The 14,745-nt window shown below is 38.9% G+C and overlaps 1 protein-coding gene across 4 annotated transcripts in view; it reads right to left on the bottom strand.

The window, feature by feature from the left end:
• NPNT (nephronectin) overlaps window positions 1–14,745 on the bottom strand; it is an 82,807-nt gene that overhangs the window by 18,985 nt on the left and 49,077 nt on the right. For all 4 annotated transcript variants that reach the window (XM_060654494.3, XM_060654495.3, XM_060654496.3 and 1 more), the window contains one exon: window positions 13,854–14,231. In XM_060654494.3, the coding sequence (XP_060510477.1) occupies window positions 13,854–14,231 (378 nt within the window). The remainder of the gene's footprint in view (window positions 1–13,853; window positions 14,232–14,745) is intronic.

The raw sequence follows: 14,745 nt of genomic DNA, 5'->3' as shown, positions 1-14,745 counted from the left end.
TTAAAAAAAATTAAAAAAGGGGTGCCTGGGTGGCGCAGTCGGTTAAGCGTCTGACTTCAGCCAGGTCACGATCTCACGGTCCGTGAGTTCGAGCCCCGCGTCAGGCTCTGGGCTGATGGCTCAGAGCCTGGAGCCTGTTTCCGATTCTGTGTCTCCCTCTCTCTCTGTCCCTCCCCCGTTCATGCTCTGTCTCTCTCTGTCCCAAAAATAAATAAACGTTGAAAAAAAAAATTAAAAAAAAAAATTAAAAAAAAGAGTTGTATGAACATTCTTTAGTTTATGTTCATTTTGATCATATTTGCTTTCTCACGTCCACTTTCACGTCCCTCCCACTCATTCTCCATGCTACAACCAGAATGGTGTACCTGATCCGAAATCTTCCAAAGGCTTCCAGCTTCCACCAGAATAAGGTCTGAAATTTTTACAGGGCTTTAAAAGGCACTGCATCTCTAACTGCATTTGGTGCCCTTCCTCCCACACCCTGCTTTCCTACCTGTGAGTTCTAGAACTAGAAGGATGTTTTAGTTCCACACCCTTTCACTCCCTGGTGCACTCACCCACAGTAATGCATCCTGTGTGTCACAGTGCAAGCATCACCCCTCAAGAGATTTTCACCCATCTGTCCTTCCCAGGAGAGCTTAGCCAGCCCCACGTCCTCACACAGCTTCCTCGATTCTCCTTTAAAGCATTCAATACCTGGGGAAACTGTTAGATGTCTGTCTTCACCTCCAGGATGTAGATCCCATGAGGGCAAGAGTATGCTCATTGCTTTACAACAAGTTCTTAGCCCAGTGTCTTGTACTCAGCAGATTGCGTTTCTTGACTGATTACGTTAAAGAGTGCATAGAATAGATGGAAGATGGATGGGCAGAGGGTAGCAGAATTGTATTGTTAGCATTTCTCCTATCCTTTTTTTAATCTCTACAATTATACCATTTTAATTCTAAAAATTAATGGTTCAACTAGAAAGTATCAGATACGTATTTGTTTTTATAAAATATATTACATATTTAGATCGACTATTAGCTAAAATACAAAGCAGGGAAAAATAATTAGAAAAATCATGTATAAGTGTCTATCCTGGTTATACTTTTATTTTTAGGCAAGGTTATTTATCATTTATTTTAATTAACATTTTCTTCCTTGATTAAAATAATTCTCTTGAATCAAAGAACATGTTTAAATTCACAGATATATTTCAATTTCATAGCCTCACATTTAATATAGGTACCAAGACTCTATTGAAAGTCCTCTTTGAGCAATCAAAATACAAGTAACAGACATGTAGTTGCTATGGGGTAGGGGTCTGTATGTGTGCTCTCACAGAATTCTCTTTTCTTTCAATGTTTTAGGTACTTTTTTTCTTCCATAACAGAAATCCTTTTTAAAAATTTTTTTTAATGTTTTAATTTATATTTGAGAGAGAGAGAGGGAAAGAGAGAGGGAGGGAGGGAGGGAGGGAAGGAGGGAGGGAGGCGGGGGAGGGGGCAGAGAGGGAGACACAGAATCTGAAGGAGGCTCCAGGCTCTGAGTTGTCAGCAGAGAGCCCGACATATGGCTCAAACCCACGAACCATGAGATCATGAACTGAGCCGAAGTTGGCCACTTAACCAACTGGGCCACCCAGGCACCCCAAGAATGTTCATATATTCTGTAAAAGACTCATTTCCTAAATTTTTCCCTTCCATTGACCAATGTTTTATTCACCAAAAAATATCACTTGCTCGGTGCTTCTTACAGTCGTCATGAACTGAAACAAAGGGGGTGTGCAGGTAGTGAAGCACACAGACAGCTGGATAAATATGTGGCTGGGTTGTGCCCAGCGACCTAGTACTCTTTCACAATGTCTGGAGAGCCCAGGAGCCCGTGAGAAGAATCGGCCACACAAAAAAGCAGGAAATCTCTTAAAAGATACTTTGGCCCAGCACTTTCTATTAAATATATTTTCCCAAGGAATATGACATTAATGTGTAACTTGCACTCATAAATGAGGTTTCCCAAATAGTCAAGTATACTGTTACCCCCCCCAAAAAATGAAAAGTAAACACAGTGAAGTAAATGTAAATATTATCATACACACCTCCCACTGCCAGACTTCTTCCAAAGAGTGAACTATAGCAAAATGTAAGCACTATTTATTAAAGGTAGGTTTGCAAATTCCATTTCTGTATAATGGTGGCTACCATGACATTACCCAGGCCAGTTCTGGCATTTATTGCGGGACAAAAAGATTGAAGATAACACGGTCTTAAATTCTTTCTGTGGTGACAGGTTTGGTTCATTGGAAGACAATGGTACATCTGTAACTTTCCTAATATTCTTTTTCGTTTTTAAAGTTTATTTATTTTTGAGATAGTGAGAAACAGAATGTGACTAGGACAGGGGCAGAGAGAGACAACACACAGAATCCGAAACAGGCTCCAGGCTCTGAGCTGTCAGCACAGAGCTTGACACGCGGCTCGAACTCAGGAACCGTGAGATCATGGCCTGAGCTGAAGTCGGATGCTTAAACTATTGAGCCCCCCAGGAGCCTCACTCTCCTAATATTCTGAAGTCTCGTTCTGGAGGCAAAACCTAGGGGATTTTTAGAGACTACAGAGTGGAGATGAGTGACGGGGGTTTTATGAGGCAGTCTCCTGCCTCTCTCCCCCCTGCCCGCCCCCTTTCTTTCCCTCTCCAGATGAAGAACATACACATTATAGCTTTAAATAACCAGAAAGAAGCAAATAAAAGGACTGGAAAGGAGTTTCTGAAATTTCCTTAACCACTTTAGAGAAAATTCTTAGCCATATAACTGATCACTAGCAAAAAGAAAAGAGTTTCTGGGATTCACAGAAATAAGCCCTTGTCTGCCAAAGCTTTCATCCATAGGAAGAATCTAAAATGTTCAAAAGACAGCCCTTTGGGATGAGAGTAAAGAGCAGAATTGGGAAAAATTAAATCTCTCATGAAAGGTGGAACATGGACACAGTGACAGCATTCAGCAAGGAGCCCAATTTACATGCCTCACCTATTTCTCCTTTAACAGTTTCAGAACACCTCAAAGCACTGCCTGGTGCAATCCAGGGAGAACAGAGTATCTAAAAGATGGTTCTTTTCTAAGTATGACCACAAGGATGATAACACAACTTTTCCAGAGCAAGAGAAAGCATGACAGGTTCTGTTCTCTTTCCCTCTTCTGAGCCAAGGAAGCCATAAAACGTAGCCCTGTCAGGAACACTCCAGAGCAGGCAGTGAACAGACCCAGCGGTGGGTGAGCAGGCCACCCAATGAGTGAGAAGACCACCCGGTGGTTGATCAGGTTACGCGGTGGGTGAGCAGACTACCCGATAGGGCTGCTGGCACTGAGCACAGCACGAACACCCAGGGAGGTGCAGAATCCCACCTGCTCTGCGGGACAAGTGTCAATGCCCTCAGGCCAAAGAAATCACTTTAGAGGAAAAAAAAAAAAAAGCTTTTATTTTTGGTATGTATCAGACACGACACCTGTTTCCCACCCAGACAGACTCATCTCTCAAAAGGCTGTTGTCACTATATGCACAGGTAGGAAGTCGAGGGGATCCTGTCTCTCTTTTGACATCACAACTGTTCACCTGGTCACTATCAACACCTAAATGAAACAGGATATTCCAATTACTTGGTAAAAAGTAAAGGATATGCAAAGTAGCAGCTTTCCTTTTGTATTTTCTCTACTCACCTAATAGCTCTCACTTGCAAGCCAATTTGGTTCAATATGATCCAGTTAGCCAAAAATAGTATTAAAATTATAACGAACCATAATAAAAGGCTTCAGAAAAATACAGACTCAGAACTGGAACAGAAAATAGGGCTGTATTCTTATGAATTAAGTATATGGTATTATTATCATATAACTGAATTCAACAACATCAACCAGAAGTAGTAAGAGCAATTATGTATTGAGTTCTTACTATATGCCAAGCACTATGGTTAAGAGTTTTACATGCAACCTGTCATCTAATTTTCTCAACAGCTCAATGAGGTAGATACTATTATTGTCCCCATTTATAGGTGAGGAAACAAAGACATGGGAAGATTTAGTGATATGCCCCAAATCACAGAGTGGCTGAACACAATACTTTTCATTACAACACTACAGACAACTGTGTATACAACTTAGCATTTTTTGATTTCTGACTTTGGTCACGTTCACCAAGAATTCATTTTGTCCCTTCCAGAGAGAACTATTTCTTCTTTACCAGCCACCATAAAATCAAATTAAAATATAAATCAAAAATCTTGAAAACTTTCAGAATTCACAGCCCCAAATCCTGACCAGTAAGCAGTGACAACTCATTCCTTCAAAACACTAGCAGAAATTCAATCCTCAGGGAGATGTCAGGCATCTTCTCAGGGTCTCTGTGGGCCTTGCTGTTTACCAGACAGCAAACTAGTTTGAAGACCTTTTCGCCCCTCAGCAGAAACAATCTTTTTACTCATTACCACATAGAATAAGAAGAGAGATCCTATTTTCATAACTAAGAACAATGTGATGGCACCAGCCACAGACTCTGTAAAAACCCACAGAAGGAAGAGAAGGAAATGGTACACAGCAGGCAGCAAAGCAGCAATCAAGAAAATGGAAACAATTTTCATCTTACTGCATGGTACTTGGAATTTCAACACATTCTCATGGTCTAGGAAAACACAGAAACAATGAGTCTGGCTCTCTGATAAGGCCACTCATAAGAGCAACTGATACACATTACATTATATTCTGTAATCTTTATTCTGTGACATTTTCCCTCTTTATGTGGCCCAGATGCTACATGCTACATTTTAGGCACAATTGCTATATTTGAAACATTCCACATCTGGCTAATTCTGTCTTGGTTCCACTGGCTGGCGCTCCCATTAAGACTTAGAGAGCCCTATTATTCAGTGTGGTCAGCAGATCAACAGCATTACCTGCAAACTTGTTAAAAATGCAGAATCTCAGGTCCTCCCCTAGACCCAATAAATCCAAGTTTTCACTTTAACCAAGTTCCATGTGACTTATATACACATTGAGGACAGAGAAGTACTTCCTTAGAAAGTCTGATTTAGCAAATGTGTGGTGAGGATTAGGAATCTACATCTTAAATAAGCACCCTAGGTTACTCCGGTTCCAAGGAGCTTCTGACAACACTTTGAAAAAAAAAATTTGCTCCTGGTCCAACTGGTATTATATTCCTTGTGGTAATCCGAGCTTTCTAGCTAAAACTGGACATATCTGACACACTCAATTATAAAGACAATTCTGAAAGGTTAAAAATAGAATAAAATGTTTAATGCATCTTTAAAAACCAGGATGTTCTAAATAAAATTATATGATTGAAAATGAGAATCCCATGGGGTATTTTTCCAAAACACACAACTCACTCTCTTGCTGGGGAGAGTGGATTCTATGACCACTGACACCTCTCTGAAGGAATCACTCTGGGAATACATTACAGCGACCAACAGCAGTGGGAATGGGACGATGAAACATCACTAAGGACAACAAAAAGACATGGAAAGGGTGTCTGGGTGGCTCAGCTGGTTAAGAGTCCCACTCTTGATTTTGGCTCAGGTCATGATCTTACCACTCAGGAGACAGAGGCTCCCAACCCCCACCCCAGGCTCCGGATGGGCTTGAGCCTGCTTAAAATTCTCTCTCTCTCCCTCTTCCTCTCATCCTCCCAGGCAGGAGTGTGCACACACTCATTCATATACTCATATATGTGTGTGTATGTGTGTGTGTATATATATATACATGTATGTATACATATGTATGTATGCATACATATGTATACATACATGTATATATGTATAATTTTTAAAATATTTTTAAAAAGACAAGGAAAGTTACCCCAAATATCATAAACTGGATAGATTCACAATTACTAATTTGTTTTTCTTCCAAACTTTTATATTCATCCAGACATATGCAGACATGTATTTTATACCTAATTGGGGTCAAATGATATGTACACTTCTGTATATTCTTTTCACTTAAGCTTTTTATAACATCAGTATTTTCCCAAGGCATTAAATATTTCTCAAAAAAAAAAACAAAACACTGTTGCATAATAATTCATTGTATTACCAGACTAGAATGCATTTCCCCCTAAGTTCCTTTACTTCAGGTTCTACATAGAGTTTTTATTTATTTTATTTATTTATTTATTGCTTTGGAGTAGCTCCTACCTGCTCTGATACCAGATTTTTGTCTTTGGTCTAGGTCTCCAACTTTCTAGCAATTCCCTGCAGCGTATCTCTGGGTCCAAACAGGTGTCCCACCAATTAAATCTGCTTTTCTTGCTCTCAGTCTGCCCAGCATCTTACTGTCTCCCCAACCCTCCCCCTAACCTCCACCAGGCTCTTCCAGAGTCAAAGATAAACCCATTGGTCTCAAAAACTATGCAGATGAGAGATAATGTACAGTAATTTGTCCAAAGGTGTCTAACTCATAAATAATAGAAGAATTGAAATCAGATCTTCTGATTCAATGTATATTCTCCTTAGCAGCAGTTAAAAACTCCTCAATTTCACGTCTCAATCTTGTTTTCCTATTTCCCTTCAATCAATGCCTTTTCACTATTTCCCTACATCATACTCAAAAAGAGGTATATTAGAGTTTTCTAGACAATGTTTATTTTCAATGACTATAGTAAGGTGTATCAGGGTAACAGAGAGACCATAATCTGAAATCAACTTTGATGATCTGGAGACAAACTATCAGAACCAACAAGTTAAATTTAGCTAGTTCAAGCATTTGAAGAATAACACAGATTGAAAAAAGTTGACTACAGCATAAAATTTTATTTCATTCCACTCAATAAATATTTTTGAGTGCCTACTATGTACCAGGCATTGTGTGACTATTTTTGAGGGATAAAACATCTGGGGATAAAACAGCTGCCCATAATCTGCATGACAACATACTTGGCAACAGAGGGAAATGATTTAGATTAGAAAAATATGGTTAAAGAAACTCTCCTTGCAATCAATATTGGGTCATATCTGACTATCTTTGGACCCCATAGTTTGAGACAGATTTGAGAAAGAAGGTTCAAAGGGCAACCCAAAAAGACTAAAAGTGGGTTGAAAAACAATATTTCTAAGAAAAGGTTTATGAAACAGAAATTACTGAGCCCAAAAAAGAAACAGCTGAGTAATTTCCTGAGCGTGTTCTTTTAATACATGGAGTATGGGGTCTGGAGACATTGACCAGCTGTGTCCATCAGCCATAATTACCTGACAATACTGAAGTGGTGTGAACTATAATTTCAAGAATTTATATTAAAGAGAGAATATCCCAACAGTAAGGCGGGTTACTGTGAGAGACTTTAGTTACCATTAGAGATTTTGAATGTAAGGGGGATGATTTGTTTTAAGCCTCCTAAGGATATCACTCTTGAGTAATTAACTGATATTCATCTAGATGAAAGATTTTAGGCCCCAAATTAAAATGTGAAATGGCTATATTATAATTCTTCCATCCCGATTGCTTATTTGAAGTTAAAATTTTTCTTTTTCTGTTTTGAACCTCTTTCTTTCTAGGAGTAGTAACAGGACAAAAATTCCAGCTTCAACAGTATTTTGTTTATATCTACAAGAAATGTTGTTTTTAAAAAATGTGTGTGCCTTCTCACAGGCCAACTTTCAAATAATAAAGTTATAAAGCAAAAATTATTTGAGCAAGTCTCAGAAGCTAGGAAATATAGGCTTTGAGTCATTAGCTCTAAACCAACATCATCTTTCTTCTCATTAACATTCAATTTTCAGGTTTAATATTCCACTGAATAGAATACCAATCTCTAAAATGAAAGGATGAAGGGAGGGAAGAAAGAGAGGGGAAAATGGTGGAAGCACCACGGTAAAAAAAAAAAAAAAAAAAAAAAAAAAAAAAAGAGAGAGAGAGAGAGAGAGAGAAAGGAAAGAAACAATGTTTTAATTCATAAATACAGATTAAACGTGTTGTTACACTAAACTAGCTTTTGTATGGATAACGCACAATGATTATTTTATGTTAAAATGCTATCAGTGATCAATTCATTCCTTTGTTCCACAAATGGTGTTCAAGTATCAATTATGTGCCAGGCATCATTCTAGGTTCTTGAGATACACCAATGAACAAAACAGACAAAGATCCCTGTCCTCAAAAAGTTTGTATTCTAGTAGGGAGATACAATAGACATGATAAATAAGTAAATAATACGGTATAGTAGAAGGTGATAAATGCTACTAAAAAGAGAAAAACAGTAGAAAGCTGTGCTGGTGGTGGTTGGTAGAGGTCACAATTGAATACAGGGGTCAGGGTGGCCTCACTGATAAGCTGATACCTGCGTGAAGAGGTGAGAAAGCAAGCCAAGCTGAGAGCTAGGGGAAGAGTGTTCTAGGGAGAGGGATTGGTTGCAGCAAAAGTTCTCCAGTCTGAGGATCAGTGAGGAGGCACAAGTGGAGTCAATGAGGGCACAGTTGAGGAGATGAGAGCCTCTAGGACTCTGTGACACACTGGGAGGGCTTTTGGTCTTATGGAACGAATTGCTTGCTGATGCAGAGCTTTGAATGACATCTCATTTATATTTAAATTTTTTAAATGTTTATTTATTTTTGAGAGACTGAGAGACAGAGAGAGAGAGAGAGAGAGAGAGAGAGAGAGAGAGAGAGAGAGAGAACATGAGTGGGGTAGGGACAGAGAGAGAGGAAAACACAGAATCCAAAGCAGGCTCCAGGCTCTGAGCTGTGAGTACAGATCCCAATGCAGGGCTTGAACTCACAGACTGTGAGATCATGACCTGAGCCAAAGTTGGATGCTTAACTGCTTAACAGACTGAGCCATCCAGGTGCCGCATCATTTATATTTTAAAAGATCCCTCTAGCAAGGTACCAAGGGTGGTTCATTCAGTTAAGTGGTTCAGGTCATGATCGTGTGGTTTGTTAAGTCTGAGCCCTGTATAGGGCTCTCTGCTGTCAGCACAGAGTCTGCTTTGGATCCTCTGTCTCCTACTCTCTCTGCCCTTTCCCTACTCATATTCTCTTTCTCTTTCTCTCTCTCTCAAAAATAAATAAACATTAAAAAAAATAAAGATAAAAGATCCCTCTAGGTGCTGGGTTGAGAAGAGACCATGGAGGGACCAGGGTAGAAGCAAGGAGACCTGTTGGAAGGCTCCGGTGGTGTAGGTCCATGTTTTCTCACCCATAAAGCTGAAATCCACAGACTGTTTCTGTAACTCATCAGGTGGCAAAAGTAACCTACACTTAAGCAAACTGTCTTTGGTAGCCAAACTAGTGTAAATATTCCTATGTTTCACTGTAGAAACATTCACCTGCCTTGGTATACATATGTACCTTATTACTTCTCTAAAATGTAAAAAAAATTGTATCCCACAAATCATCTAGATGAAGGAATTCAGACCTGTACTCCAGGGGAAGAATGGCTTGGGTCAGGGTGGCCGTGCTGGAGATGGTGAGAGGTGGTCCCACTTTAGATAGCATTTGAAGGTAAGGCTAACAGCATTACCATACAGATTGAATGTGGGTATACAAAGAGTAATTTAAGATGATTCTAAGTTCTTTGGTCTTAGCAACTACTAGGATGGAGGTGACATCTCCCGAATGAGAAAGACCATGGGTAGAATGTATTTGGGCTGACAATCAGAAACAAGTAGATGTGCGGAATTTGACACATGTATTTCTGTCCAACTGGAAAGGTTAGGCAGGTGGATATACAAATCTAGAGTTGGGGGAAAAAGTGGGCTACAGATGTATTTGCATTATAATTTTTTTTCCTTGATTTCCTTTTAAAATATCTTTAGTCTTTTCTCGGGAAGACACACACACACACACACACACACACACACACACACACACACACACACTAAAGAAGAGCTCTGTTAAACAACCTTTTCCATTAAACAAATATATATCTTTCAATGTAAAGAAAAATACAATTGAAGTATAGGGCTGTTTGGAGATTGCCTAACAGCAGTTGTAAATAATATCACCTGACAATTTATGAAATGAGAAGAGCCAAATTCTATTCTCAGATCCGTGGAGAGAATAAGGATGGTTTCAAGAAATTATTTTGCCAGATGTAAAGAAAATATTCAACAAAGAGATGGTGTTGAACTAAACAGTGCTAAGGTTCCTTTCTGTTTTCACAGTGAATAAACACTAGTTGTTTGCCCTGAGTTAAAAACTTAGAATCCTCCCCTTTTTCAGAAAATATGCTATAATCACAAGAGAGCAAATTAAGAAGTGTCCAAAATACCCTCCTACGTGCTAACGGTAACCAGCAGCTATAGCTGAAGATGAAATGAGGGTGAAATCTAATTTGGGGCAATAGTGTCTAGAGGCAGCAATGCTATCTGTGGAATGCAACCACCTTGGCATCCGATCAAAGTAATTCTTTTCCAGGGCATGTCTTTAAGACCACACTCTCTTAGAACGAGTGCTCTCAAACATCATCAGAACCCATGTCTCCCCAGTTTTATCCTGCTAAATTCGATTGGTGAACTCGATTGGATTGCTTATTTTTAATTCACATGTGTGTTGATACAGAGAGGAATAATGGAAAGAAAGACATACTTTTTAAAAAGAGAAAAAATAAAAGGCTCAGAAAGATGTTGATATCTATGTTATTACGGTGTCTTTTTATATTACGTAGCCAAGTTTTTACGACCCTACGTTAAGGCAACAGAATAATAGAAGTACTATATGTACTTCAAGCACCCACGAATAAAGATCCCACTGTATGATCTCAAAGAGATGAAAACAAAACAATGTAGAGGAGTAAAATAGAGAGAGACACTGCAGAGACAAAGAGGAAAGGAGGGCGAGAGAAAGGGAAAGAGTAGAAAAATTACAAATATATTATTTTCAAGTAAAAGATGTGCATATTAGATCTACCATCTGATTCCTCTAAAAATTATATTTATTGCCCAAAACACACACAATTACAACTACATCAGAATTAGAGAATTTCAATCTCTCTTTAAATGGACAATGACCTAGAAGGAAAATTTGAGAGTCACACACAAGCAAAGAGAAATGTCTTCTCTTTTAAAAAGATCATGAATGCCAGTATTCTTTTCACCTGGTAAACAACTGCAAAAGTATTCACTATAAGGGAGCAAGGTCTGGTTCCATCACGGAGGAATGGGAAAAGGAAAAGAAGAAACTAGTACCGGGAGAGGAGAAGAGGAGACAGGAGGAGTGAACACAAAGGTGGCTAAGAATAAGCACAGTGAAACGTGACAAATGGATAAATACAGGGTGAATATTTCCAAGTGGTAAAATTGCACATTTTGGTCTGGTCATAAGGCAACCTCTTCCTTCTTCAGAACTTGTGGCTTTACCTGTAGCCTCTATCTTCATGGGTGACACCATCCTTTACCCACTTACCCCTGAAAATCTGGGAGAAAGATTCCAGATCCAACCACCGGTCACAGCGAACAGAAGGGGTAGCTGTCTGGTTTTCTCCTCAATCCTTGACCCAACCCTCTGGTTTACTGGCACTTTATTGCCTATGCTAGGCTGCTTCCTACTCCTGTGCCTTTGGTGTGCTGTCTACATGAACTGCAGTGCCTCCCTTTTCTCATGCTCTTTGCCCCTTTTCCCTCAGGAAGCCCTCCTCACCCCAAACACGCCCTCAGTCAATACTTGATTAGGCGCCCCTTCTATTTCCATAAAGTGCTACACAAATCTCTCTCACCAACACACTACCCCAGTTATCCTCAGGGTGACGATCTTTTCCCAACAAGATTATACATTTTCTGTTTTATCTTTGTAAATCCAATGCCTAATACAGGGCCTGGGATTCTAAAACACACTCAAAAATGTTCACTGATTAAATGAACGATTAGATTAAAAGTTAAATGGCACTGATATAGCAAGCTTCCCATCTCAGAGTTTTTGAGGAGATCTGAACATGTTAGGAGAGTTCTCACACTGGATAGGAGCTATGACCCACTACATGACTTCATGATATTCCCTTCATTGCTACACACATTGTTAGTTACCCAGCTGATTGCTTTTTATACAGTTCTTTATAACATTTAACAATAAGGACACATGACTTACATTTTGTACAGCTAATTCTTTTTATAAGTTTCATTCTTATTCAAGGCATGGCCTATGATTGAAATGTCATTATAAAGGACTGATTAAAAATGTGCTTAATACAAAAGCCCCTGAGTAGCCAAAGCAATCCCGAGAAAGAAGAACAAAGCAGGAGGCATCACTCTGCCTGATTTCAAGCTATACTATAAAGCTGCAGTCATCAAAACAGTGTGGTGTTGGCATAAAAACAGATGCACAGACCAATAGAACAAAATCAACAGTGCAGGACTAAACTGAAGCATATGTGGTCAACTAATATTTGACAAGGGAACCAAGAATACTCAATGGAGAAAAGAGTCTTTTCGACAAATGGTGCTGGGAAAATTGGATATTCACATGCAAAAGAATGAAATTGGACCCTTATCTTATACAACACACACAAATTCACTCAAAATTGATTAAATACTTGAATTTAAGGCCTGAAACTATGAAACTCTTAGAAGAAAACATAGGAAAAAGTTCCTTGACATGGGTCTTGGCAATGATTTTATTGGATATGACACCTAAAGCACAAGCAATAAAATAAAAAACAAGTGGGACTACATCAAATTGAAAAGCTTCTGCACAGCAAAAAAAGACCATCAACAAAGTGAAGACAAACTACAGACTGGAGAAAAATACTTGCAAACAATGTATCTGGTAAGGGGTTAATATCTAAAATATACAGGGAACTCATACAACTCAACAGGAAAAAAACCCAAATGATCCAAATAAAAATGGGCATAGGTTGTAAATAGACATTTTTCCAAAAAGGACACACACATGGGCAATGCCAAAAGAAAAGAGGCTCAACGTCCGTAATTATCAGGGGAATGCAACTTAAAACCTCCATGAGATACCACCTTGTGCCTGTTAGAATGGCCACCATAAAAAAAGACAAGAGATAACAAATGCTGGCAAAGAGGTGGAGAAAAGAGAGCCCTTGGGGCACTGTTGGTGGGAATGTAAATTGGTGCAGCCCCCATGGAAAACAGTACGGAGGTTCCTCAAAAAATTAAAACTAGAGTTACCATATGATCCAGCAATTCCACTTCTGGGTATTTATCCAAAGAAAATGAAAACACCATGTCAAAGAGATATCTCCACCCCCATGTTCACAGCAGCATTATTTGCAATAGCCACAACATGGAAACAACCTCAGTGTCTATCAATGGATGGATGGATAAAGAAGGTGTGGTATATATACACAATGGAATATATATACAATTCAGCCTTTAAAAAATGAGAAAATCTTGCCATGTGAGACCATATGGATGCACCTTGAGGCATTATGCTAAATCAAGTAAGTCAGAGAAAGACAAATACTATATGACCTCACATATTATACTTAGAATCTTAAAAAAAAAAAACTTACAAAAAATGATCAGATTTGTGGTTACCAGGTGTGGTGGGTAGGGGGGGAAGAACTGGAGGAAAGTGGTCAAAAGGTACAAACCTCCAGTTATAAGATCAATAAGTACTAGGGATATAATGTACAATGTTATGACTACAGTTAACACTGCTATTGGATTTATATGAAAGTTGTTATGAAAATAAATCCTAAGAGTTCTCATCACAGAAAAATTTTTTTCTTATGTACCTATATGAGATGATGGATGTTAACTAAACTTACTGTGGTAATCATTTCACGATCTATGTAAGTCAAGCCATTACACTGTATTTCTTAAACTTATATAGCACTGTATGTCAATTATAGTTCAATAAAACTGGAAAAAAACCCAAAACGTGCTATCATTTATATGACTTACTGAACACATCTCCTCTGGGCTTCTGAGGATCTGTCTGTATCCTGTTGTCAACTGTAATCCATCTTGGAGAGGTAGTGGCAACTGGCAGCACAGTTGTTAGTCTGGTGCTTGGTCTTTCTGGGGTTGTTATTGGTGATGTTCCGAATTCTATGGATGGCGGTGGGGTTGGCTGAGGTGTTGGCTCTGGTGTAGGTCTTATTGTTGGCTTAAAAGTGGGCCTGTTGGTAGCAGGAGGAATATATGGTGTCTTCAGAGGCCACCTAGTACTTCCAACATCAGGAATCCAATTACTGTGTCCTCCATCACCCTTTGAAATAGTACCATTTCCCTTTGGTACATGAATTGGACCTGATGGCTCAATCATGACTTTTGGAATATCTGAAAGAGTCAAAGAATTTAAATTAGTGTGTGACAATCTCTCTCTAAAAGCTTAGTTGTGGAGGGGCACCTGGGTGGCTCAGTTGCTTAAACGTCTGACTCTTCATTTCAACTCAAGTCATGATCGCACACTTTGTGAGTTCAAGCCCCATGTCGGGCTCTGAACTGACAGAGCAGAGCCTGCTTGGGATTCTCGCTCTCTGCCCCTCCCCCCGCTTCTCTCACATGTGTGGTCACTCTCTTTCAAAATAAATAAATATTTTTAAAAAAGGTCAGTTTTGGAATCAAATTGTGAAAAACACATTAGAATATCTAATGCCAACTAGGCTTACTTTTCACATTTAGAATATTCCCTTACTGTAAGTCATACTGTTTTCCAAATAACAACTGTGTGTATATGTATTTGATATATACATATGTATTCATACACACATATATCCATCCTGCAGATATATGCAGAAGTTATATTGGTATTTCTGTAACGGATATGTATTATTTAAAACACAAAGAATTT

The sequence above is a fragment of the Panthera onca genome, chromosome B1, assembly GCF_046562875.1.
Source record: "Panthera onca isolate mPanOnc1 chromosome B1, mPanOnc1 haplotype 2, whole genome shotgun sequence".
Lineage (NCBI taxonomy): Eukaryota > Metazoa > Chordata > Mammalia > Carnivora > Felidae > Panthera > Panthera onca.
The sequence above is the reverse complement of the archived record's forward strand: the minus strand, read 5'-3'. Positions and strand labels throughout refer to the sequence as shown.